The 24,473-nt window shown below is 46.6% G+C and overlaps 1 protein-coding gene and 1 long non-coding RNA gene across 3 annotated transcripts; one reads left to right on the top strand and one right to left on the bottom strand.

Annotated features, from left to right (window-relative positions):
• Nucleotides 1-136: 136 nt before the first annotated feature.
• LOC148899584 (gypsy retrotransposon integrase-like protein 1) lies at nt 137-7,014 on the bottom strand. Of its 2 annotated transcripts, XM_088994946.1 has the most exons (8): nt 6,675-7,011; nt 5,692-5,885; nt 5,497-5,608; nt 5,263-5,401; nt 3,627-3,681; nt 3,270-3,527; nt 3,088-3,207; nt 139-721 (listed from the first exon to the last, which is right to left on the bottom strand). In XM_088994946.1, exons 1-8 carry the CDS (start codon nt 6,841-6,843, stop codon nt 464-466), a joined length of 1,305 nt encoding a protein of 434 aa, XP_088851072.1. In that variant the 5' UTR covers nt 6,844-7,011; the 3' UTR covers nt 139-463. The 2 variants fall into 2 exon arrangements, with proteins under 2 accessions (XP_088851073.1, XP_088851072.1); XM_088994947.1 differs by lacking the exon at nt 5,497-5,608 and having other exon boundaries at nt 137-721; nt 5,736-5,885; nt 6,675-7,014.
• An 11,840-nt stretch (nt 7,015-18,854) lies between these two features.
• Nucleotides 18,855-20,515, top strand: LOC148899583 (uncharacterized). The gene is made up of 2 exons (XR_016114762.1): nt 18,855-19,408; nt 20,043-20,515. It is a non-coding gene; the product is annotated as an uncharacterized LOC148899583 (long non-coding RNA).
• The last annotated feature ends 3,958 nt before the right edge of the window (nt 20,516-24,473 follow it).

Below are 24,473 nucleotides of genomic sequence, written 5' to 3'. Positions count from 1 at the left end.
ACATACTGTACGCACATCATAATGCAACATTTTACTTGATTACTGATTGTCATGAGTCAAATGTTGTGTTTTGGTTGCCTGGGAAGAACCATGGAAAAGAAAACAATTAAGTATTTTCTCAGAAAATATTGATATTTGATCTTGGGGCAACGCAGCATTTTACTTTATTACTGATTGTCATGAGTCAAATGTGGTTTGGTTGCCTGCGAAGAACCATGGGAAAGAAAAAAATAATTGAATATTTTCTAGAAATTTTCAAGAAAATATTTATATTTGATCTTGGGCTCAGACAAAGAAGTACAATTAATGTCAGAGACACTTAAGTGTTGAGTGTTAAACTGACAGCTAAAAACACTGCACTCGTTTTATATAACACTATCTTGATTCAGTTTTCTATTTAAAACCAAAGATTTGTCACACTCAGTGTCCTTATGAGATGAACATTCCAGCAAGTCCAAAATTCTCAGTGGACATCAGATTCAGCCAAGTGATATGTTAATTCACTTTTGACAATTTTAGAGCTACTTTGCTGGGTGGTCAGAACTGTCTCCACTGGGAAAGACAGATATAAACCCTCTTCTTTCAGTTGTTTCGAGGAAGGAGGATCTCCAGTGCAAAACAGTGTCTCTGGTGTTTTTAAAGTCCTTGCAGAGTTGTTATGTGTCTTTCTTTTGAGGTTCTTCTTCTCCTTTTTGTAGGCCGCTTTCATGTTGGCTATCACCTGAAAAGAGGACAAACATTCAGAGACCAAACAGGTGGAAAAAGAAACAATCAATTTCTTTGAATTACTCCACAAACATACAATAATTGTATTTTTAACAATTATTCAACATATTTGCTGTCATGCTAAACGCATTCAGTAGTGGGACACTTTAACTCATTTTTATTGGTGATTTGAATTTGACTAAAAATATCATCCTGCATGTTTTGGGTATTTTAGATGCTATAAAACGCTTGTTCTGTAGCCACAAAGGGACATAAGTCTTCTTGTGCCGGTCCCAAGCCCGGATAAATATAGAGGGTTGTGTCAGGAAGGGCATCCGACGTAAAAGCTTGGCCAAAACAAACATGTGGATCAAACCTCTCAAGATGGAGGACACTGATTTGCTGTGGCGACCCCTTGAAGGGAAAAGCCGAAAGGAAAAGAAGAAGAAGAACAGGGGTTGGCAACCCAAAATGATGAAAGAGCCATATTGGACCGCAAAAAAAAATCTCTCTGGAACCCCCCAAAAAATTAAAAGCCTTATATAAGCCTCATAATGAAGATGACACGTGCAGTGTGTATCTATATTAGCTACATTAGTCTACAATCAAAATGAATAAGTTGCTTACAAATATATAATGAGCCTTCATGATTAAATTGAATGATTACAATTTTCCTGCAGCGCATCCTGTGGAAAATGACGCACCACATGACTACTCTGTTGTATAATGCCGCCTCAAATTTTACTTCATTACAATATGAATTATTGGTTTGATGACATTAAAGACATGCAAGAAAGAAGTCTGATGTTTCATATATTTTTTTTATTTTGAAGATTAAAAAAACAATTTTGAGTTGTAATAGTCTTGTGCTGTGGGTTGTCAGAATAATAAGATCACTTAAAGGACAACCGACACCACTTTTTTGTTTCCTAACTGACATCAGAAAAACGTTTTATAGCATCTAAAATACCCAAAACACACAAGTTGATATTTTTAGTCATATGCAAAACACCAATAAAATTTACTTAGTGTCTAAAAACTACTTCAAATTGAACCCAGAAGTGGCCAGTTTCAGAAGGTCCCGCCCCCTTGTTCGTGGTGTCACGCCAAGACGTCTTGCCTTGCTCGAGAATCAAAACAATGGCTTCAGATTCGAAGAAGATGCTTTCGTGTTACTCATCCAGTTACGAATATGATTCAAATAGTTCTGAAGAGGAAAGCATACATGTTTGCAATCGATTAAATAATTTATTCCGTGTCATTTTGAGGCATCTGGAGAGAAATGTGCACCCAAAAAAGGCAGAAGATGGCGACAAAGCCCCGTGGAAATGGGCTTATTTGTCTCCTGGGAATTTTTGTCAGCAAATATCAAATAGTTGTTCGGTGCAACACACAACGATTCGCCATCGCGTTATTTATGTGTTTTCCTTCTAATTTCGCCATCAACACGGATCAACATGAAGTTTTCAGACCAAACAAAGTACCGCAAAATGCATTGACGTGATGAAAGGACTGCTACAGTGTGTCCTTTCTCGGTCAGGGGCGTTCCTTCCATGACGTGACGTCGGGAATCACCAACTCAAAAACAAGACTTCCGGAATATTCAGTGCGAGTCTTAAAATGTAAAATTCAGCTATATGCTGTGGAATCTTTGTAAAATACACTCAGTAGAAGTCATTTGAAGCGATTTTACAAATTATGGACACAACTTGTCCGGGAGTGTGGGTTGTCCTTTAAAGATCTAGTCTTTTATAGAAATATTGATGTAAACACCCCTTTGAGAAAAAAAATGACAAAAGTTATGGTTGCAAGTCTTACGAAGTGAGAATTGGACGAATGATTAAATAATCATTTTTGCAAACTACAGTGACGTCATTAAAACGTGCGAGCATCTTGTATGCAATGTTTGCGAACGTCGGAATATCATCTAATTCCACATTTTAAAGCATTGGAAAACATTAAGAATTTTTTTGTCATGTTTGTCCTAGGACAGCAACCAAATTAAAACATGGTCGCGGTGTGCGTGTATGCGTGTGAGTGTGAGTGTGTGTGTGTGTGTGTGTGTGTGTGTGTGTGTGTGTGTGTGTGTGTGTGTGTGTGTGTGTGTGTGTGTGTGCACACGTGTATGAGAATGCTGGTCTGAGAATGTTGGTCGTGGGCATGCTGGCGCCTATCCAAGCTGTCTTTGGACAGTTGGCGGAGTCCACCCTGAACTAGTTGCCAGCCAACCATAGGTCACACAGAGACAAACAACTGTTCCCATCCAAAGACAATTTACAGGAGTGTTCCATTAACCTAAAGCATTTCAAGCCACACATTAACATTGTGAAAATAATGACTGCGTTCCACATACAAAATCACATCTAAGAGACAAACACTTACCAGCTGCTTCACAGTGTTCTGCTGTTCTTGCATGATCGTCATGTATGTGGAACCCTTCGCTTTGACAGAATACATGTCCTCCTCATCATCATCATCATATCCAAGTGGACCAAGAGTAGACTATGTGAAAGCAAAAAAAATAGAGTAAATAAAATCAACTACCTTGTTCAAAATGGTCTTACCTGGTTTGGAGTGTTAGCTTTACGGTTGAACATGAGAGAAAAAGGAGTGAATTTGGTTGTGGGGTTTATGGACATCCTGAAGAGAAATAGCACAGGGTCCAGAAAGTCATCCCACTCTGCCTGTTTTTCCATCACCATCTGCATTATGGCCTCCTTCAGCAACGGACTGGTGCAGTCGTGTAGTGGGTTAAGTTGAGGTTGTGCTAGAGGAGAAACTTTCTGCACAATACCCCATCTGTTGCTCAAAAGATTTGTAACCTGCCAAAAATAACACAAGACACTGACGCACCACAGATCCATACTTTGTCATCCTCTGAATGATTAGCCTGCTTGATTTATTCTTGACTTACATCTCACCTCATCACAGAAGTCTGGGCTCTGTATGCACACTATGGTTTTAGGGGCACCAAACCTGAATAGAGGATAAAGGTGTAAATCCAATCGTAATACATTTCTAACTATAAAAACAATATAATGCATTCTGATTTAAAACGTTCTGTCAGAAACAGCTGCAGCTGTAACAAAGCGCTTTACAAAACATTGATTCATTCATTAATTCATCTTCCAGACCGATTTATCCTAACGAGGCTCGCAAGCCATATATGGCTCTTTTGATGTTTGCATCTGGCTCGTCGATAAAACTAAATGCATATTCTCGCCTTTTCGCTGTTCATTTCCTGTTTGGGCTGCAGTGGGCAGAAAGCGCGATTTTGATTGGATGATACTGGCCGTTCATGTTGAAACGGGTAAACGCCCCTTTTAAATAAGCCCGACGAGTAAAAAAAAAATGACGAGTACCGTACACTTCAGGTTGAATGGACCCAAGGATTCGCCTTTGTGGAGAGAAAAGGTTCTGATTCTAATTTGCTATGAAACAATATCATCGATGAAACAGTCAAATGTCAGTGGCACTTTGACAAGTCCCATACTAACGTTAGCATCAATATACTTCTACGAGACAGCAGAAAGCAAGCGTGGAAGCTAATGAGCCGTGTGCAGGCTAGCTAGCAGTGACTTCGCGTATGGATCCGGCAAATTGACTTTCATTCCGATTGTTTGGCTGGACTTTTTTTTACCAATCATGAGGAACGGAAAACCATTCATGTTAAAAACATTTCTAAATACTTTACTTTTATGGCTCTCTTGGTCAAAAAGGTTCCTGACCCCTGCACCAGTGAATGAACGGATGAATTTAATGTTCAAGTTTTAACTCAAAATCTTAAATGTACATCAATATCAAGGTTCACTACATCAGATTCCCTGTGCAAAGATATCTGATCATTCAGCTACAGCAGCCTGAAAGTGTTTAGATATTAAGGCTACGCGATAATGTAACAGCTATATGTATCGCAAATCAGATCACAGGTAACAATGTTCGAAGGGAACAAAAATTGGAAAGCAAACCCTACTATGGAATTTTTTTGTATTTTCAGCAGTGCAAAGCTAGCTCCAAAACACAAAAAGAAGCAATTAAACTAACAAAGAACTGACATAGCTTCATTGAAATAAATAGCCAGTCAACTACAATATACCGTAGTATGACTCAGCGTGCTAACTGATTATATACCTGAGTGGATACACGATAAACAAGTAAAGCAGTTCCTTTGTCTTTGATGTGAGATGGCCAACGTTAGCCATTCTACACTCTCTCCATCACATTAAAGTCAATACCAAATATTTTGCTAAAAAGCTGAAATTGTGTAGTCCTAAAATGGTTTACAATTCACTTGTGGTGGATGCGCTAGACAATTTATGCAAAAACCTTTTTCCTCTGGGCCATTATTTTCAATACTAAACAAAGAATATACCTTACATCCCTCAATATTGGTCAATATAAACTACTTATAACATGATATATATTTTTCAACAACGTTTTGGAGGTAAAAAGGAGGAGGTATAGACATAAAACACAAATTTAAACACGAACTTTTAATCAAGTTGACAACACCATATGCTCAGAATAATTTTAAGACATCAGTATGTGTGCTTTTACCTGGACATACATTTGGAAATACACCTTGCAATGGAAACAGCATCCAACTTTTGCACTGGAAATGCCTCAGGCCATTTGCTAAAGTAATCAATGACAACAGTAGCATGTGTATTCATTTGCTGGGTCTCTGGAAAAGGCCCTGTCGTACACACAAAGAAAAGCAGAAAACATTTTTCAAATCAGGAACCAATGGCACAACATTTTTTCAGCTTGTTTTAAATTAAGTTAATAAACCTATTATGTCAATTCCAACGATATCCCATGGTGCATCGACTTTGATTGGTCGGACAGTCCTCGACAGAGTTTTATTCCTTTCTGTATGTTGACATGTATCACATACTTTTATCTGAAAAATCAAACCATGCAAGTAAGGCATCATTATTAGTGCCGTAGTACAACCATGTTCAAATAATCACGTAATACCAGTACCCAGTCCACCACATCCTTGATGATGCCCAGCCAGTAGTACTTGCTTTGAATTTTGTGGACGGTCTTCTTCTGACCCAAATGATGTCCAATGTCATTAAAGTGGCAGTCGAGAAATATCTGTCTCTTCCTCTCTGCCTCAATGATAACCTCTCTCTTTTCTTCTTTCTTTGGCCCCACATAATACAGCTTTGCGTCTGAAAATAAAGAGACAAATAGAAACATAAGTGGGTGTAAGCAGTAGAGTTCTTATTTGAAGATACAAAAATGTGAAATTCCTAAATGACAAGAGCGGCCCGGTAGTCGAGTGGTTAGCACACTGGATTCACAGTGCAGAGGTCGCGGGTTCGCATCCCGGTCCGGCCTCCCTGTGTGGAGTTTGCATGTTCTCCCCGGACCCGCGTGGGTTTTCTCCGGGTCCTCCGGTTTCCTCCCACACTCCAAAAACATGCATGGCAGCCCTGCGATTGGCTGGCAACCAATTCAGGGTGTCCCCTGACTCGTGCCCGAAGACAGCTGAGATAGGCTCCAGCAACCTAATGAGGAATAAGCGGTACGGAAAATGGGATGGATGGATGGATGGATGGATGGATGGATGGATGGATGGATGGATGGATGGATGGATGGATGGATGGACGGACGGTTTGACATACTTTTCGAGCAAAAAAACGTTTCCAGAGTGAGGATGCTTTATTTGTAAAGGTTTACTACTGATAATAAATGAGCAGAAGTAGCTATGACAAACAACGTTTTAAAAGTTTATATGAATTTAATAACATCGGTTGTTTCAACTGAAAGTGCAAAAAGTCAAACATATAATCAGTCCCTAAAGAATTTAGACGAATAATCATATTCATTTCACAGTCGTCACGACGCTGTACACATATTTAGGCGACCAAACCGTATCTTTAGTGTCATTAGGCCACTGTTTCACACCAACCAATCTGTTTACATTCTATAATGTAAGACTTTAAAGCAAGCCTGACCGTCGAAGATGAATTTCTGTGCGTATCGTTTGAGATTCTTCTTTCTTAAAGGATTCATCGACTGTGGGAAGCATCCTTTGGCCACCAATGTGTAAATGTCGCCGAGTTTATTCGAACTGGACTCGACCACTTCCTCTTCTACTACTTGCAAAGGGTCCACACTCAACATTTTCGCTATAACCTAATGGATAATAGGACATAAAAATGCCCGAAAACACACCAAAGCATATTGCGCTAAATGCTAAAGCATCGGCTTGGTCTTCTTCTTTTACTTCTTTGAAGATAAAAGAAACACATCGATAGGATCATTATCGCCACCAACTGTCTCGCAATCAAAACGTCTCCGATACTGACGACCTCACTCGCAAAATTAAAGTCAAGTGAGCCGCTACTGCGATAGTCAATACTGTGCATTACGGTAGCCTGCAGCCAGCGAGCGGCGTTGGCCAACTTCACAATAAATGTTAGTTTGGTTGCGGGATAACGAGGATTATTTCTTCTAGCGTGTTCTAAAATTTGACAAAAAAGATCAACATGTTAGCATGCAGGTGAACGTGTCAGATCTCAGGTCATGTCACTTTTCAGGGGGGCTTTTATTCCAAAATGCAACATCAGATCAGGGTAGATAGTTGGGGTGCTTGTAGTGTCCCTGTTAAGAAACAGTTTTCTTTTGTATCCTCATTTTGTGCAATGCTGTAATATTCTTTATTAAGTAAAAGATATACATGAAGCATAAAGCTGTTTTTGTCGAACGTTTCTGGCAACCCAGCCACAGTGCCACATCCGGTCCAATGACGGTCACGGTAAGCGCTCTTGTTAAATGCTGACAAGAAGCTGCTCTCTGTGCTGCGGCAAATAAACATCCCACTTGTTAGAGCTAAACAAGAAGGACCACCTCGAGTCTTAATTCTCCTAAAACCATCGCGAACACCCTGCACATCTCAAAAGGTACCCCGGATCTTTCTGGCTGTTAAAATCGGGCGGTGTCTAGTCATTTGCCCGATTTTTCTCAAAAAGCCCAGATAATGAGCTTTTTTTCCTGCAAAGAAGTAAATTAAGGCAGAAAGATGATCAATGGCTGTATTTTTAACTTCGAATGACACCTCAAACACCTGGGCAGGTGTTTACTTCTACGAAACAACAAAAGAAAAAAGACAAAACTGTAGCCGTTGAGGAATGAGCACACACGATGAATATGTGGAGACGTGTTTATTCCAACGGCTAACAAGTGGATCTCAACTGAACAGCAAAAGCAGTGCAATACATGCAACATGAACTGCCCCCTCCCCTGCACCTGCTGGGTGAGATGCCTGGTCCTAGTGCCCGCCACACAGCCCCCCCCCCAGAACACTCAGAAGGAAGGTCAAGGTGAAAATTTTGCAGGGGGCTTAACCAGCCTGCCCCAACGACTACGCAGTCAGTCATTAGGTGGTGTAGGTGATTCGGGCGAGACCTCAGTGGGGGAACGACACTCAACCCTGGCATGCCGCGGTGAGGCTGGAGGTTTCGGAGGGCGTCCGCGACGTGGGGCCTGGGCAGGCGAAACGTCCTCGCCTGCAACTAAATGAGCCGGTTTGAGCCTGTCTATTGAAATGCCCTCCCTCCGCCCACCCATATCGAGCACAAAACTCTTTTCACCGTGTTCGAGCACTCTAAACGGGCCGTCGTACGGCGGTCGGAGGGGAGAGCGGTGGGCATCGTGACGCACAAAGACAAAACGGGCTGACCTCAGAGCAGACGGAACAAATATTTTGGGGACGCAGTGGTGAATTGGTGCTGGAGTCAGGGGCTCTGCTGGCAAAAGGGGGAATGAAGGTGCACCCGAAGCTTCAGGCAGAAATTCACCAGGAACGCGGAGTGGTTGACCGAGCACTAACTCTGCGGGGGCGGCGTTAAGGTCTTCTTTCGGGGCCGAACGTAACCCAAGCAGGACCCACGGAAGCTGGTCGACCCAGTTACCGTCCGAAAGCGCGGCCCGTAGCGCGGCTTTCAGTGACCGGTGGAAGCGTTTGCACATCCCGTTAGCCTGCGGGTGGTAGGCCATAGTGCGGTGTACCTGCACACCCAAGGACTGCGCCATGGCCGACCAGAGCTCGGACACAAACTGGGGGCCTCTGTCCGAAGTGATATCGTAACGTGCGACCCAGGACGACAGAAATGCGCGGGCAATATCTGCCGAGGTCGTGGAGGACAGGGGGACTGCTTCTGGCCACCTAGTGGTTCGATCAACCATGGTGAGGAGATGTGTGCAACCCTGCGAAGGAGGGAGGGGCCCGACCAGATCCACATGGACGTGGTCAAATCTCCTGTCCGGAATTGGAAAAGTTTCCAGGTTTGCTCGGGTGTGCCTGTGGACTTTGGCGCGCTGACATGCCACGCATGCAGCTGCCCACTTCCTGACGTCCTTCCGTAACCCAGGCCAGACAAACTTGGCCGCAATAAGTTTGACTGACGCCCGGACGCCAGGGTGTGAGAGGGAATGAATAGAATTAAAAATTCGCCGACGCCACTCCTGCGGAACCACGGGACGAGTGCGACCCGTAGACACATCGCAGAGGAGAGCGGGACCCCCTTCACACAGTGCCACCTTCTCAAGTTTCAGGGCTGTGCCTGCTGCCTTGAGTTCGTGGATGTCCGGATCCTCAGATTGGGCGGTGGCCATCTCTGAAAAATCCACCCCTAGCTAGACTGGACACACATTCGCGCGTGACAAGCAATCGGCCACAGGGTTACATTTTTACCGGCCACGTGCTGAATGTCTGTTGTGAATTCAGAAATGGCCGCCAAATGCCGTTGCTGTCGGGCCGACCACGGTTCAGTCACCTTTGACATGGCGAATGTGAGTGGTTTGTGATCCACATATGCGGTAAACCGGCGCCCCTCGAGGAGGAAATGAAAATGGCGCGTTGCCAGATAGAGTGCTAACAACTCTCTGTCGAAAACACTGTACTTGCGTTCGTTATCTTGCAGTTTCCGACTGAAAAATGCAAGGGGCTGCCATTCGTTCTCCACAAGCTGCTCAACCACCGCCCCTACGGCAACATCAGACGCGTCGGTAGTCAAAGCCACCTGTGCGGTTGAGATTGGGTGGACCAGAAGAGTTGCACCCGCAAGAGCTCTCTGAAAGTCGTCCTTGAGGGAACGAGGGAAGAGTTACTGAGCATTGGGGAATCCACTCTTGGACTATTTTCACCAACACACCAAAATCTACAAGGTTTTTCGGGGCTGCTCGCGAGCGGCGTAGCAGCTCTGTACGGAGCTTTGAGACGCCGCCGTAGGAGGGGGAAGCGAGCCGGCGTTCTCGTCAAGCTTCGGCAGCGTGGATTTCGAACGCCGCTCCCATCGATCCACCTCGCTAATCTACGCTCACTGCCAAACAAGATGGACGAACTTCTGCTTCTCACAAAGACCAATACATCGTTCGCCCCTCTGCTGCGCTGTGCGTCACTGACACATGGCTCAGTGACCGCCACCCGGATTCCGCACTACACCTACCCGGATTCCGTCTCCTTCGGGCCGACCGTGATACGGAGCAATCGGGGAAATCCAAAGGCGGTGGACTATGCTTCTACATCAACGAAGAATGGTGCACCGATGTCACGATGCTCGACGCACACTGCAGCCCTGGTTTGGAATCGCTGTCTCTCAACTGCAAGCCATTCTACTCGCCACGTGAGTTCGCTTCCTTTATATTCGTTGCCGTGTACATCGCGCCACAAGCTAATACTAACGCGTGTATACAAACGCTAGCGGACCATGTAAACCATCTCGAAATAAAATATCCAGAATCACCCCTGATCATTTTGGGCGATTTTAATCAAACACGTTTAAACCGTGAACTTCCCAAATATCAGCCGTCGTACGTCAAAGCTCCCCTGTGCGGTTAGAAAAGTTTCCAGGTTTGCTCGGGTGTGCCTGTGGACTTTGGCGCGCTGACATGCCACGCATGCAGCTGCCCACTTCCTGACCTTCCTTGGCCCGTTGGAAGGATTGTGCTCGTTGCGGTGCCCACTCGACGGGGTCGTTAGCCTTCTTTTTTCTCAAGGCGCCGTAGAGGGGTTGTAGGAGGTCGGCTGCGTGAGGAAGAAACCGGTTGTAAAAATTGATCATGCCCAAAAACTCCTGCAGAGCCTTAACTGTGGCCGGGCGGGGGAAATCCACCACTGCTTGCACTTTGGCGGGTAAGGGGATGGCGCCCTGTGGAGAAATGCGATGCCCCAAGAAATCGATCTTGGACAGACCAAATTGGCACTTAACAGGATTAACTATAAGGCCGTGCGAATCAAGGCGCTTGAAAACTTCGGTTAAGTGCGACAGGTGTTCCTCCGGTGAAGGGCTGGCCACAAGGATGTCGTCTAGATAGACAAGAACCGTCACTTTTGGGGACCATGTGCAATGGTGAGGCCCACGGGCTGTTGGAACGCCTCACGATGCCCAAGCGCTCCGTCGCGAACTCCCCTTTCGCCATTGCCAATTTTGCCGCGTCGAGGCGACGAGCGCGGGCAAAAACTGGCGGGCCAACCGTGGGAATGAAATGCTCTACCCCGTGTTTAGTATCGGCATTGGAAAAGGCGGGTGTGGTTAACGACGGATAATCGGTCAGCAGGCATTCATAAACGTTACCCGATGTTAAATAATTTGCATGCGTTAACGCCCCGAGCCCTCCGGCCTCGCACGGAAAAGTGGCGAAAGAGATGGCGTCAATCAAACGACGGTTGGCAATGTCCACAAGAAGTCCGTGAGCACAATTTAAAAGCGGCGATCGAGCAGTTTACAAACTCGCCCGAAACAGGCTGACGAAGGAAATTAACATCGCAAAGAAAAGTTATGCGGAGAGGCTTAACAAACAGTTCTCCGCTAACGACTCTGCATCGGTGTGGAATGGCCTGAAAGCAATAACAAATGATCGTTTACCTTCCCCCCAAGCAGTGTACAACAATGGTATGGCTGATGAGTTAAATACATACTTTTGCCGATTTGAAAAGGACACCACCATTTCCCCGGTCTGCCCACCATTACCAGAAACTACCGTATCTCCGCCCTCTGCCCTACAGATCCACGAACTGGACGTTAGACGGCTCTTCAAGCAGCAAAAGATCAAGAAAGCTGCAGGACCTGACAGAGTGTCCCCCTCCTGCCTGAGAGTCTGCGCTGACCAGCTGGCTCCGGTCTTCACACAAATCTTCAACAGATCCCTGGAGCAGTGTGAAGTCCCATCCTGCTTCAAACAGTCTACTATCGTCCCAGTTCCAAAGAAACCAGCACCCTCGGGATTGAACGACTATAGACCTGTTGCTCTGACGTCTGTGGTCATGAAGTCCTTTGAACGCCTCGTGCTGAACCACCTAAAGAACATCACCGGACCTCTGCTAGATCCTCTTCAGTTTGCCTACCGGGCAAACAGGTCTGTGGAGGATGCAGTCAACATCGGACTGCATCACATCCTCGACCACCTTGACAACACAGGAACCTACGCAAGGATCCTGTTTGTGGACTACAGCTCTGCGTTCAATACCATCATCCCAGAACTCCTCATCCCCAAACTTCTCCAGCTTGGTGTGTCCCCCACGATCTGCCAGTGGACCCTCAGCTTCCTGACAGGACGGACACAACAGGTCAGACTGGGAAATATATCATCCACAACACGAACCACGAGCACTGGAGCCCCGCAGGGATGCGTCCTCTCTCCATTGCTCTTCTCTCTCTACACGAACGACTGCACCTCAACGCACCCAGCTGTCAAATTCTAAAAAATCGGCGCCAATTATGGGAACTGTGGTCGCGGCAACAATAAAGTTCCACTTGAATTCCCGTCCGTGGAAACTCACAGTCACCGACCTGGAACCGAAGTTAGCGATGGGCGAGCCGTTAGCTGCGCACAAGGCAGGCCCGCATCCACCTCCCATCTTGTCCGCAGCGGTGGGCGTCAGCAGGCTTACTTGTGCCCCGCTGTCCACAAGGAAACGTCTTCCTGACGAGGAGTCCGTGACGAAAAGCAGCTCGCTTTCGTTGCTGGCGCCCACGGCTGCTACTGGGTGTTGGGCGTTGAAAATTCCTGTCGTCTCGTGGGAGCAGGGAGGTGCGCAGCGTCGAGCCTTGGCGCCAAACCGCTGATGGAAATAGCAGGTGGCTTTCCCGCGCCGCTTCTGCGATCCCACTGCGGCCACGACGGTCGGATCAATTTGCACGGCTAACCGCCGTATCGCCAGAAGCGCTCGATCGGCTTCTTCCGCCAAGCCACGATAGTCGCCGGTGGCTAGGCACGTCGAGTTAGCGAGCACGGCGCGCACTTCGGGTGGTAGCTGGCGAAGGAAAATGTGGGGGAAAAGGAATCCGCCGTCATCCGCATTTAACAGCGACAGCATTTTGTCCATTAGATCCACTGCTATTCCTGTCGCTGAGTCCGGGAAGCGAAAGAAGTCTGTCTGCTCTCTCGGAGGCCGACAGCGTGAACCGTCGGAGCAGCCATTGTTTGAGCGCGTCGTACTTCCTGCATCGTGGAGGCGCGCGCAGAAGTTGCATCATGCGATGCGTTGTCGGTTGGTCGAGGGACGCCACGACCATGTAATATTTTAGGTCATCTGTCGTGACGCCTTGTAGGTGGAAAAGTGCTTCCACATGCTGGAACCACGAAGCTGGGTCGCTGTGCCAGAACTCGGGCAACTTCGCGGTGTAGGCGGCAGCTGCGAGTTTGGGCGCCGGTCGTGGCGACATGGCCGTAGAAGAAACATCTTCGTCCGTTGCCATGAACATTTCCATTGTCGGGGTCACCAGTGTAGCCGTTGAGGAATGAGCACACACGATGAATATGTGGAGACGTGTTTATTCCAACGGCTAACAAGTGGATCTAAACTGAACAGCAAAAGCAGTGCAATACATGCAACATGAACTGCCCCCTCCCCTGCACCTGCTGGGTGAGATGCCTGGTCCTAGTGCCCGCCACAAAACTACCTTTGTTTAGATTTATAACGGATTCAGAACCAGAAACACAGAACAAAAATACTATTTACAGGCGTATGCACGTGTTTGAATTATTTACAGGTGTGCAATGCAGTGACGTGCGGTGAGGTTCATGGCTGGTGAGGCACTGACGTCATCATAGTCAGATTTACAAACATATGAACTCTACAGAGTAGTTTATTCACCATTTGATTGGCAACAGTTAACGTATTTTGTTTAAAATTTCATGTCAGCATTTTTTATATATACAAACTGTAGCATAGAAAAAAATAATTTAAAAAAAACGTTTTTATCGTGTTACCTTTAGTCCATGCGCCGCTTCTTCTGAAGAAAGGCATCGATAACTTCTTTGTAGAAGCCTTCCTTATCTTTCTTCAGTTTTAAAAGTCTCTCTGAAAGTCGTCCTTGATCAGTCCTGTTCCGACTGTATGTTTTCAGTGCTGAGAATGACAATCTCGTCTACTTCTCCAGCAACAAATGGGGCTGCACCGATCTCCTTTTTAATGTCATTTCTAATGACATCACGAACTGCTTCAATTAAATCGTTCTGTATTCTGTTTCACAGGCTAGAAAATATAGTGGATGTCCCAAAATGACTCGCTAGCCTGTCATCTTTCTGAGCGAAAGCATGTAATAGTTCAACATAGTTGCCACGATGAGCAGAGCCCTTACTTTCATCATTTCCACGAAATGCCAGCTGTTGTTTGGCAAGGAAGCAGGTGGCATTGATGAGATCTTTTAAAATCTCCCGGTTCTCCTTTACCTTAGCATTGTGGATGCTGATGTTGAGTCTTCGCTCATTTTTGATGAGGCTCCGTTGTAAAATTTTCAGGTCACAATATTCCATTTGAGTCCAGACATTGTCACAAATTGAGAACAGAAGGCAGGAAAAGCAGAAAAGGCGGTTTCTTGCTGGACATCCACACAGCCAGCCTTTTCGTGTGTACCAGTCCGCCTGAAAAGAGCGATTATTGTGTCCCATTGTCTGAAGCAAACCTTTTAGCTCCGGTGTTGGTCTTCCTTTAATTATTACTTCCTGCTTCGATTGAAAGTCCAGTTTAGAAAATTCTTTCAATTTAGATATGTAATCCTCCATTCTGAAAGTGAGGCCAAACAACACGAAAAAATGACTGCAGGGTTGCACTTTACTTGCTAACTGTTTACTGTAGCTTTCTGTCTCTAATTCTATTATTCTGCAGACGTGGAGTAAGAAGTATCTCTGGAATCACAAGCGCCCCCTGCCTGTCATGAGGCGGGAGAACTGTGTGCCTCACCTACGCACAGCGTTTTGATAAAAATAAAACAAAATAAAGACACGGAGTACAGTGTTCATAATGTACAATGACTCTACATTATATACACCAGCTAAACTGTAGAAATTTAGTTTATATACTAAACGTGTTTGAACGCTTTAATAGCGATATGCAGAAGGACAGCAATGCGGTCTCACTGCAGAGCAAGCCAGCACAGTAATCATAGTGATTGCGCAATCCATAGTGAGGATCTGGTGCCTCACTGCTCGTCTCTACTTAGTATTTGAACGGTAAATGTGAAAATTCAGCGTTTTAGAAAAAAATCCTAAAACGGTGAAGTTAAATGGACAAGAACTTTAAAGTACAAATCACTAAATACATATAACTGTTTAATTTATTTTTTCATTTGATATTTCCATGACAGCTTTCCATGATGACAGGTGAGGCACATGCGTGCGTGTGCATGTGCGCGAGTGTGCATTGTGCGCGTGTGTGTTGTGCGCGTGTGTGCGTGCGCGTCTGTGTGTGTATGTGCATGTGTGTGTGTGCGCGTGTGTGTGTGTGTATAATCCCTTCCCCTTTTACCGCCCCTTTGACCAATCACATGCGGCTTCAACCGAAATGGGAAAGAAGTCAGATCTTCAAGTAGTTCCCAATTAGCTGCCGGCTTCAGAGAGTCGTCCACTTTCAAGAGCTAAGAGTCGATATGTTTGCGAACGACACATCACCCGCAGAGACTTCATAGTTGTGAAAATGCAACGACCAGCAAGAAAGCAATTACAGTGGGGCCTTGGTTTACGAACACCTTGCCTTACGAAATTTTCGGTTCACGAACGTTAAATTAATGAAAATTAAACCTTGTATTAAGCACTACTTTTCGGGATGCACACGGAGCGCCGCCCCACCACGGCAGGTGGAGTAATCTTCGGCGGAAGTACATCCAAGTACACGACCAAACAGCGCCCCAGCCGGCCTACCTTTCCACACCCCCATTCTCCGAGTGCACACGTCGATCCTCTTCACGGATTTTTTACAGATAGTTTTGCTGTTATGGGACCAAAAAAGACCATACCACAGGCTCGTGTTCAGCCTAAGAACACATAAAACAAAATTACAGTCGAGGAGAAGAAGGAGATCATTGAGAAACACGAACGAGGTGTGCATTTGTCTGATTTAGGGGATATGCTAAGTCCACCATTGCTACCATCCTTCGCAACAAAGCTTTACACAACGGCTTTATTTACTTGATGCTTTCACTTGACTAATGACACCGACCTTGTCACGTGCAAATTGACAGCTGAGGCGGGGCCGCCACTCCTGACCGCCGCCATCTACTGTCAATCCCCTAATCGCAGACACTGGGACATTTAAACGACTCGCTGTCAGCTCACCAGTGATTACAACGCCTCGCGCCTGGACTTGCCAGCACAAGAGTATGCTTCGCCCGAGGTGATTGTTCGCCGCGATCATGTTTGTTGCTTTCCGGGATCGCGAGCTTTTGCACCCCCGTGTGCCGTTTTATTTTGCCTGGCTTGATAGGCTGGACGGATCGCCCCCGCCCGCCTTCTGTTGTCGCGTTATTCCGGGTCCGTGGAATCGGCAGACCCGCGCCTTTTGTTGTAATAAAATCTCTGCCAGCACCTACGGGACTCAAAGTGGATGCAGATGAAATCGAGGAGCTTGTTGCTGACCATAATGAGGTCCTCAACACAGACGATTTGATTTGCCTTCCAAGAGGACAAGCAGAAGCAAGCAATTCTGGAGTTGTCATCTGAGGGCGAGGTGGAGGAGATGGCTGCAGCATCAAGTGAGAGCATCAAGGCAATGTTGGCTAAGTGGAATGATGTGCAGGCTTTCATTGAACAGTTCCATCCAGAAAAGACTGTGCCTATGAGAATCATCAGCATGATGAATGATAATGTGATGCCTCAGTTTCGTAAGACCTTACAAGTCAGAAAGCAACAGGTGTCAATTAAGAGCCCTCAAGGACCATCACACATGTAAATAAAGTGACTTTATTATACTGTGCAGTGTATTTCTATTGCTTATATCTATTTCATTACAATACAATTGCACATTTATTATACATAGAATACGGTATATTGTGTGTAGTTTTAGGGCTTATTTAGTTGAAAATTATATTTTATGGAGACCTGGGAACGGATTATTCTCATTTTAATGGTTTCTTATGGGAAATTATTTTTTGGGATACACACTTTTCGCCTTACACACTCTGTCTGGGAACCAATTATTTTCCTAAGCCAAGGCCCCACTGTATTCGCTCAAATGCCTTATTCAATTGCGGATTTCAATAGTATCAAAGTGTAACGTCCGGGGCTTGTGAGTTGCATGTTTAGGGGCTGGGCTAGTCGGGGGAGCATGACGTCACGGAGAGAAGGGAGAACCTGAACGAGAAGTCCGCGAGAGAGCCTGATTGCGCGTGTACAATCATACCGGAGTTGTTGTTACGCCACAACTCACGCGCAGTCCTCTCTCTCGCGGACTTCTCGTTCAGGTCCTCCCTTCTGTCCGTGACGTAATCTCTCCCGACTAGCCCAGCCCCCAAACATGCAACTCACAAGCCCCGGACGTTACACTACCCTCCCCCCGAGGGGTCAACAAAAAAATCCTCCAGCCGTAGCTGTTGTGGCCCTTGTGTCCGTCTCTGCGGTCGACCTGGCTCTGAGTCAATTCTGCCTCCCGCTGGCTGACCCGGGACACGACTGGTGGAAGGCGGATCCCCCGCCTGGAAGTTCCGCCCCTAGCGCCACACGTCACAATCTCGCTTTCGACGCGCACCGGCTTTCTGCAGCCGACCCCGCCGTCTGTGTGAAAACTCCAGCCCCGGCTGGTCCCCTGAGCAGTCCGCAGGTCTCCTGAACGCCTCAAGTGGTGCGTGCGACTGGGCTTGAAGTCTCTTGCCGGCCACACACTCCTCACAGCGCCGGCAGAACACTTGGCGGAGCCGTCGGAGGGTCTTTGCGCGGCCAAGGTGTCCTGAGCCAGTGCCCTTATGACAAGCTCTCAGCACAGTCTCTCGAAGAGCTTTCGGCACGACCACCTGCCATCTCTCCTCCCCAGCAGCAGGTTCTCTCCAAGCATGCTGCAGCACAGCATCCTTTATGCGTAGCACAGCAAACTTGCTCCAAAGGCCTTTGGAAGCAGCAGAGAGTCCCATCACGTCTTTCCAGGGTGGCCTCCTGCCACTCTGGACCCACTGCCGCACTGGGTTGAGGTCGTGGTCCTCTTCTTGCTTTGCAGCCCACTCTGCAGTGTCCACAGCCTCTAAGGTGCAGCATGTTGGCCCGGCAGCAGCCGCTTCTCCATGGATTTCCATCTCTTTTGATTTTATTGCCCCCTCTGGTGGGCATTCCATCACAGGGCGAGTAACCTCTACCCGATCGCCTGTCGAGGGAAGAGTGGACAGCACTGCTGAAGGGTCGACTGTGTTGATGGCCACCCCTGGGGAATCCTGTTGAGATGCCGTGATCAGCTCGACACGCTGGCCACCTGGCAGGGTGAGCACCCCAGCCCCCAAGTCCACCACACAATTTGTGGCTTTTAAAAAGTCCCGTCCTAGAATACAGGGGTCACTCACGTCAGCTACCCAAGCTGAGTGGGTTGTTGAGGAACCCCTCAGGCCAAAAACAAATGTCCCCTTGCCCTTCATCTTGGCCGTTTCACCGGTCACTGTCCTCAGTTTTGTGTGTGTCGACTTTAAGACGGTTCCTGCTGGAACAACGTCAGGCCTCATGATCGTGACTGAAGACCCAGTGTCCACCAAGGCTGTCCAGGACACGTCTCCAATCTGCATGCGGACATGACTGGGGTCCCCCATGTCTGTCCAACCCACTGTCACCGCTCCGCATGTGGACTGCAGTTCCCGGTTGACCACTGGAGGGATCTGCGCTGCCCGGCCTTCAGGGACCCTTCGCCGTTTCATCTTTGAGCAGCGCCACAGCAGATGACCTGGCTTTCCACACCCCCAGCAGACAGCAGGGCGTGCACGTCGACCACTCCCTTCCTCCTGTTGAGCTTTCGACGACGATGTCACCGAATCGGGGCAAGCTGCTGTCTGCAGTAATCCCTTGACTGCGATCTCCCTCTCTGTCGCAAGGGCAAGTGCTTCTCCAAGCGCTGCTGGGTGGGCAAGCTGGACGTGCAGCCGCAGTTCATCCGGTCTGAGAGCTTGGATGAACTGGTCACGAATCAGTTCATCTCGGACTTCCTCTGGCATCCCAGCATATGCGCGTCGACCCAGGCTCTCGATCGCATGGGCTAGACAACGTAGCGGCTCACCGGGATGTCGATCACGCTGCTTGAACTCGCAGCGCAAAGAGTCTTTCAAATTGAACTCCCCAAAGCGCCGCTGCAGAGCGCCCACCAGCGCGCTGTAATCAAGTCTCTGTCCAGGGCTCAGTAGCAGCAGACAGGACGTAGCCTCCTCAGTCAGTGAAAGCGCTAACTGCGCCGCCTTCACCTTGTCCGGCCAGTTCGATGCGTGGGCCACCAATTCGAACTGTGCCAAATACGCCTCCCAACTTCCTGTAACCGGCCTCAGGCCTAGGGGATACCTGAGTCGGTTCAAACGCTTCACAGGCAGGTAGCACTGTGAACGACGAGGAAAGACGACACGAGACAACCGTGTTAATCAGCTTCACACAACGGCATTTATGACCCTTACTCATCAAAACATCAATTCAGCAATTTCAATATCAGAATACATTCATGTGTAGATCTATACATTCAACATCTATACATTGTATATATCCTCCACATTCGCACATGCTTATGCACGTCTGCCCGCTCGTGTGTGTTGTACTGGGAACTACAATTGACATCCAAAAATCCAAATTCATCAAACCCACAAAATATTCATCAAAGCCACAAAACAAGGTTTCATATCTAGCATCGCCCAATAAGTCCCCAATTACTTTAACATCTTGAGAATGTCTAACACTTATTATTTTGAATACCTGTGAACGACGAGGAAAGACGACACGAGACAACCGTGTTAATCAGCTTCACACAACGGCATTTATGACAACTGCGCATGCGTGAGCTGGGCCTACATCGCCTTCCTCTGTTCCATTCACAGGCGCGTAGCGCCCTCTCCTGACTTGGTAGTCTAATCGACTAACATACAATAACAGAGGTGCCAAATACGCCTCCCAACTTCCCTTCCCGGAGAATTTCGGCGCCTTCATGGAGGGCCACGCGAGACCAAGGGCGCCGCCATTAATGCTCTCATCGCTCCTCGTGGCGACGGCTGCACTTGTCGTAATGGCGGGCTCATGCCCATTCTGGTGCGGATTGCCACCGTAAAGACGACCGCGCTCCATGCCACTTGACTCCGACACGTCAATTCCACCTGGCAAGGCCTCCCCCTTTACCTTCTGCCGAGTAGCGTCGTCACGGTGTTGAGAAAGTTAGATTGTATCCTCATTTTATGTAATGCTGTAATACTGAACTGATCTGGCAACCTAGCCACGACGGGACATCACGTGACTTGACAGCGATAAAAGCCAGTTTGTGGGTATATGTTTTGGACTTCTCGTACGACGATGAACGCAGTGGTTGCTGTCTGTGCTTCGGCAAATAAATATCCTACTTGTATGATCTAAACAAGAGGACCTTCTCGACTCTTTATTCTTCCAAATGCATCGCGAAAGCGCTGAAGATCTCAACAGATTATGGGCCCAGGAGACGTTTGGGAGATAAAGTGAAGCCAGAAGTGTATCCAGACTTGAAAGAGCGGTGAGCAAACGAGGCTATCGCTAACCGGCTAAACAGCGGTCAAGATGGATCAAGGAAGGGCAAGCAGGCACCTTCGACTGGCATTCGACGGAGATGAAGATAAGTACGAGATATGGGAAACAAAAATGCTCGGACATTTTCATTTATTGGGACTAAAGAAGACCGTGCTAAGCGAGCCGGCGACGAGTTCCGATATGGCTACGGATGCAGAGAAAAATGCCGATGCGTATGCCGAATTGATAAATATGCTTGATGACAAGAGCCTCTCACTAATAATGAGAGATGCACCCGATGATGGAAGAAAATCTTTGAAGATATTGAGAGAATATTATGCCGGGAAAGGAAAACCGCGGATAATAAATCTGTACACCACGCTCACGTCGCTTCAAAAGAGGAACGATGAAAGTGTTACAGACTATATCATCAAAGCCGAAACCGCCATCACAGCACTCCGAAATGCAGGTGAAACTTTGGGAGATGGACTACTTGTTGCCATGGTGTTAAAAGGACTACCAGCAAGTTTCAAGCCATTTGCAATCCATGTAGCGCATTCAAATGATGAAATCAAGTTTGCAGATTTCAAGACGAAGCTACGGAGTTTTGAAGCCACTGAGAAATTGAACACTGAGTCAGGGGACAATGTGATGAAGACACAGAGTCTGAGTGGACGACAAACCACCAAAACCAACACCCGTGACCAGCACAGTGATGACACAAGCATAGTGTGTTTCAAGTGTGGGATCGAAGGCCACAAAGCAAGAGAATGTCGACAAAAGACATGGTGCAGTCATTGCAAAAGCAAGACACACAAAGATGCAACGTGCAGGCGTAAGGACAAGGACAGACGAGATGACGCCAGTAAAGCGTCAGAAGACGGCGACACCGACATCGTGCTCAAGATGAGGGACAGCAAGACCAGATCCAGGGAGCAGTTGGGTCACGACATCAGAGAGCGAGGATTGATGGTGGACACAGGAGCCACTTCGCATATCATCACTGATGTGAACATGTTCAAGAATTTCGACAGCACGTTCAAACCGGAAAGACACCGCGTGGAGCTGGCGGACGGCACACAATGCAGCGGAGTCGCACATAAAAGGGGAGATGCTGAGGTCTCTTTGATTGACATCAAAGGACAAAGACATAAAGCAACGCTGAGAGGTGCTTTATACATTCCTTCATACCCCCAAGACATTTTCTCTGTAAAGAAGGCAACCACCAACGGGGCAACAGTGATATTTAAAGAAGGTAAAGATTCACTGATTACGAAAGGTGGGACAAAATATGGTATACATGTGTATGGAAAGTTGTACTACTTACATACTGAAAATAAGCCCAATGACAAATGTAACACGTGTCGTGATATACGAGAATGGCACGAGGTATTAGGCCACTGCAATTACGATGATATTCTTAAATTGCAGAATGTGGTTAATGGCATGCAGATTAAGGGTAAAGCATGTAAACCTGAGCAAGAGTGTGAGGTGTGTATTCAGGGGAAATTCACTCAGAATAGAAGCAGGAATCCTGATAGAAGAGTCAAGAATCCTCTCGAGCTGATACACACTGACCTTACAGGCCATATGCGCACCGAATCTATTGATGGGCATAAATATGCAATATCATTTACTGATGATTACTCCGGTGCAATGTTTGTCTATTTTCTAAAGAAGAAAAACGACACGGTAATAGCGACAGAAAAGTTCCTCGCAGATGTATCCCCATATGGGACAGTCAAGCGTTTGAGGTCAGATGGAGGAACAGAGTACACAAGCAGTGATTTCCAAACACTGATGAGGCAAAACAAAATAAGACATGAGATGTCAGCGCCCTATTCGCCGCACCAGAACGGGACAGCAGAGAGGGGCTGGCGTACTCTTCTTGAAATGGCAAATTGTATGCTAGTTGAAAGCAAGCTTCCAAGAGAGCTTTGGCACTATGCACTACAAATGGCCGCACATGTACGCAACAGATGCTTTAGCAGGCGTACGGGGCAAACTCCTTATCAGATGATAACGGGTAAGAAACCTAATGTATCCAAACTGCAAAAATTTGGATCTTCATGTTATACATACAGACAGGAAAGGGGAAAGCTTGATCCCAAATGTGATCCAGGACTTTTTGTGGGGTTTGATAAATATAGCCCTGCACACCTGGTTTACAATTCAAACACAAATAGAGTGCTAAAACATAGGCTCGTGAAGTTTGTGAACAAGGTAGCTGTGGAGAAAGAGACGCAGACAAATGAAACAGATGAAAACACATATTACGGCATGAGACAGCCTAAGACTAGTGAGGTCTTTCAGGAGCCTAATAAAAGAGCCCAAGAGTCATGTGTACAAGACAGGGATGCACGCGAAAGTGCAGTCACAGAGCCAAATGAACATAACCTCACACGACAAAGTGACACAAATGATGAACCTGAAAATAGAAGGTATCCTACTAGGGAAAGAAAGAAACCTAGTCACTTTGATGATTTTGTGATTGAGTACAGCGATAACGATGGGGCACACACCACAGTAGACTACTGTTACAGAGCCGTGTGTGGTGTTCCGCAAACATATGCAGAGGCTATGAGATCAAATAATTCTCAAGAATGGGCAAAAGCCATGGATGAGGAAATTCAGTCATTAAATGACAACACATTTACTGCAACAACCCTACCAGCGGGCAAGAAAACAGTGGGGGGTAAATGGGTATATGCTATCAAACGTGATGTAGATGTCAGAGACAAATATAAAGCACGATTTGTAGCAAAGGGCAAGAGCCAGGTGGAAAACATAGACTATGGAGAGACATTTTCACCAACAGCCAATCAAACAGGTATAAGAGTGGTGCTTCAAAAAGCAACTCTGGAAAATGGAGAAAAGAATGATGGTCTAGTTTACAAACTAGAAAAATCACTATACGGTTTCAAGCAATCTGGCCGAAACGGGAACAAGGTCTTACATGATTATTTAACCGATAATGAGTATAAGCAAAACCCAGGTGATTATTGTATGTATGCCAAAGAGTCAAGAAGTGACAAGGTAATCAAAATCATATGGGATGGTGATTTCATTATTGATGACTGTCGTGTTGTCAAATAAGGCACACGTGAGTCCAGCTGTGCGTTAACGTGGGTAACTCTTTATTTAGCCTCCAATGCTGTCCTTCTTCCCAGTCACTCCCCCTGCTGGTCCTTGGCGCCTCCTGCTGACGTCATCGCCCAGCGCCACTGATCTTGTCAACAATCACACCACATCTCCCCTTTCTAGAATCATTGGATAGACTACCAATGATTCAACAGACCTTGAGGATTATTCTGCCTCGTGGTTGAAAGGTCTGCTCGTCCCTCAGACTGTGACAAGGGATCGCATAGGAAAAACAAACATATTTGAGACAATCCATTTGAGAACAATAACTTGATGGTCCATCATAACTGATCCTCCACTATGCTCTGTAATGGGCTGAACATTGTATGGACAAACAGAACAGCATGTACAAGTACATCTCAATATTCGGAATACACCCACCCCCGTTTTTTTTTTTTTTTTTTTTTTTTTTTTTTTTTTTTTAACGAACAACCCTGCAAGCAGAGCCTGAAAGTAGGGGGAAAATGGGTGAAAAAAAAGAAAATCACAAGTCCAACCTGGTTGGTTTCACCACGACTCTCCCAAACCTGGTCTTGGTAGTAGGAGTGGGTGGTGGTTCTGGAAGATTGTGCTGTAGTGGTCCCGCTGATGGACTTTCTGGATCGCTTCCCGAAGACTGCTCCGCTGCATCACAGCCACTCTGCTCAGGCGAGGACCTCATTGGGATGAGATGACGCCGGTTTCGTCTGATGGTC

Source organism: Hippocampus bargibanti, linkage group LG04 (assembly GCF_051943395.1).
Source record: "Hippocampus bargibanti isolate YZ-2025 linkage group LG04, ASM5194339v1, whole genome shotgun sequence".
Classification (NCBI taxonomy): domain Eukaryota; kingdom Metazoa; phylum Chordata; class Actinopteri; order Syngnathiformes; family Syngnathidae; genus Hippocampus; species Hippocampus bargibanti.
Note: the sequence above shows the minus strand (reverse complement) of the source record. Positions and strands in the feature narration are given on the sequence as shown.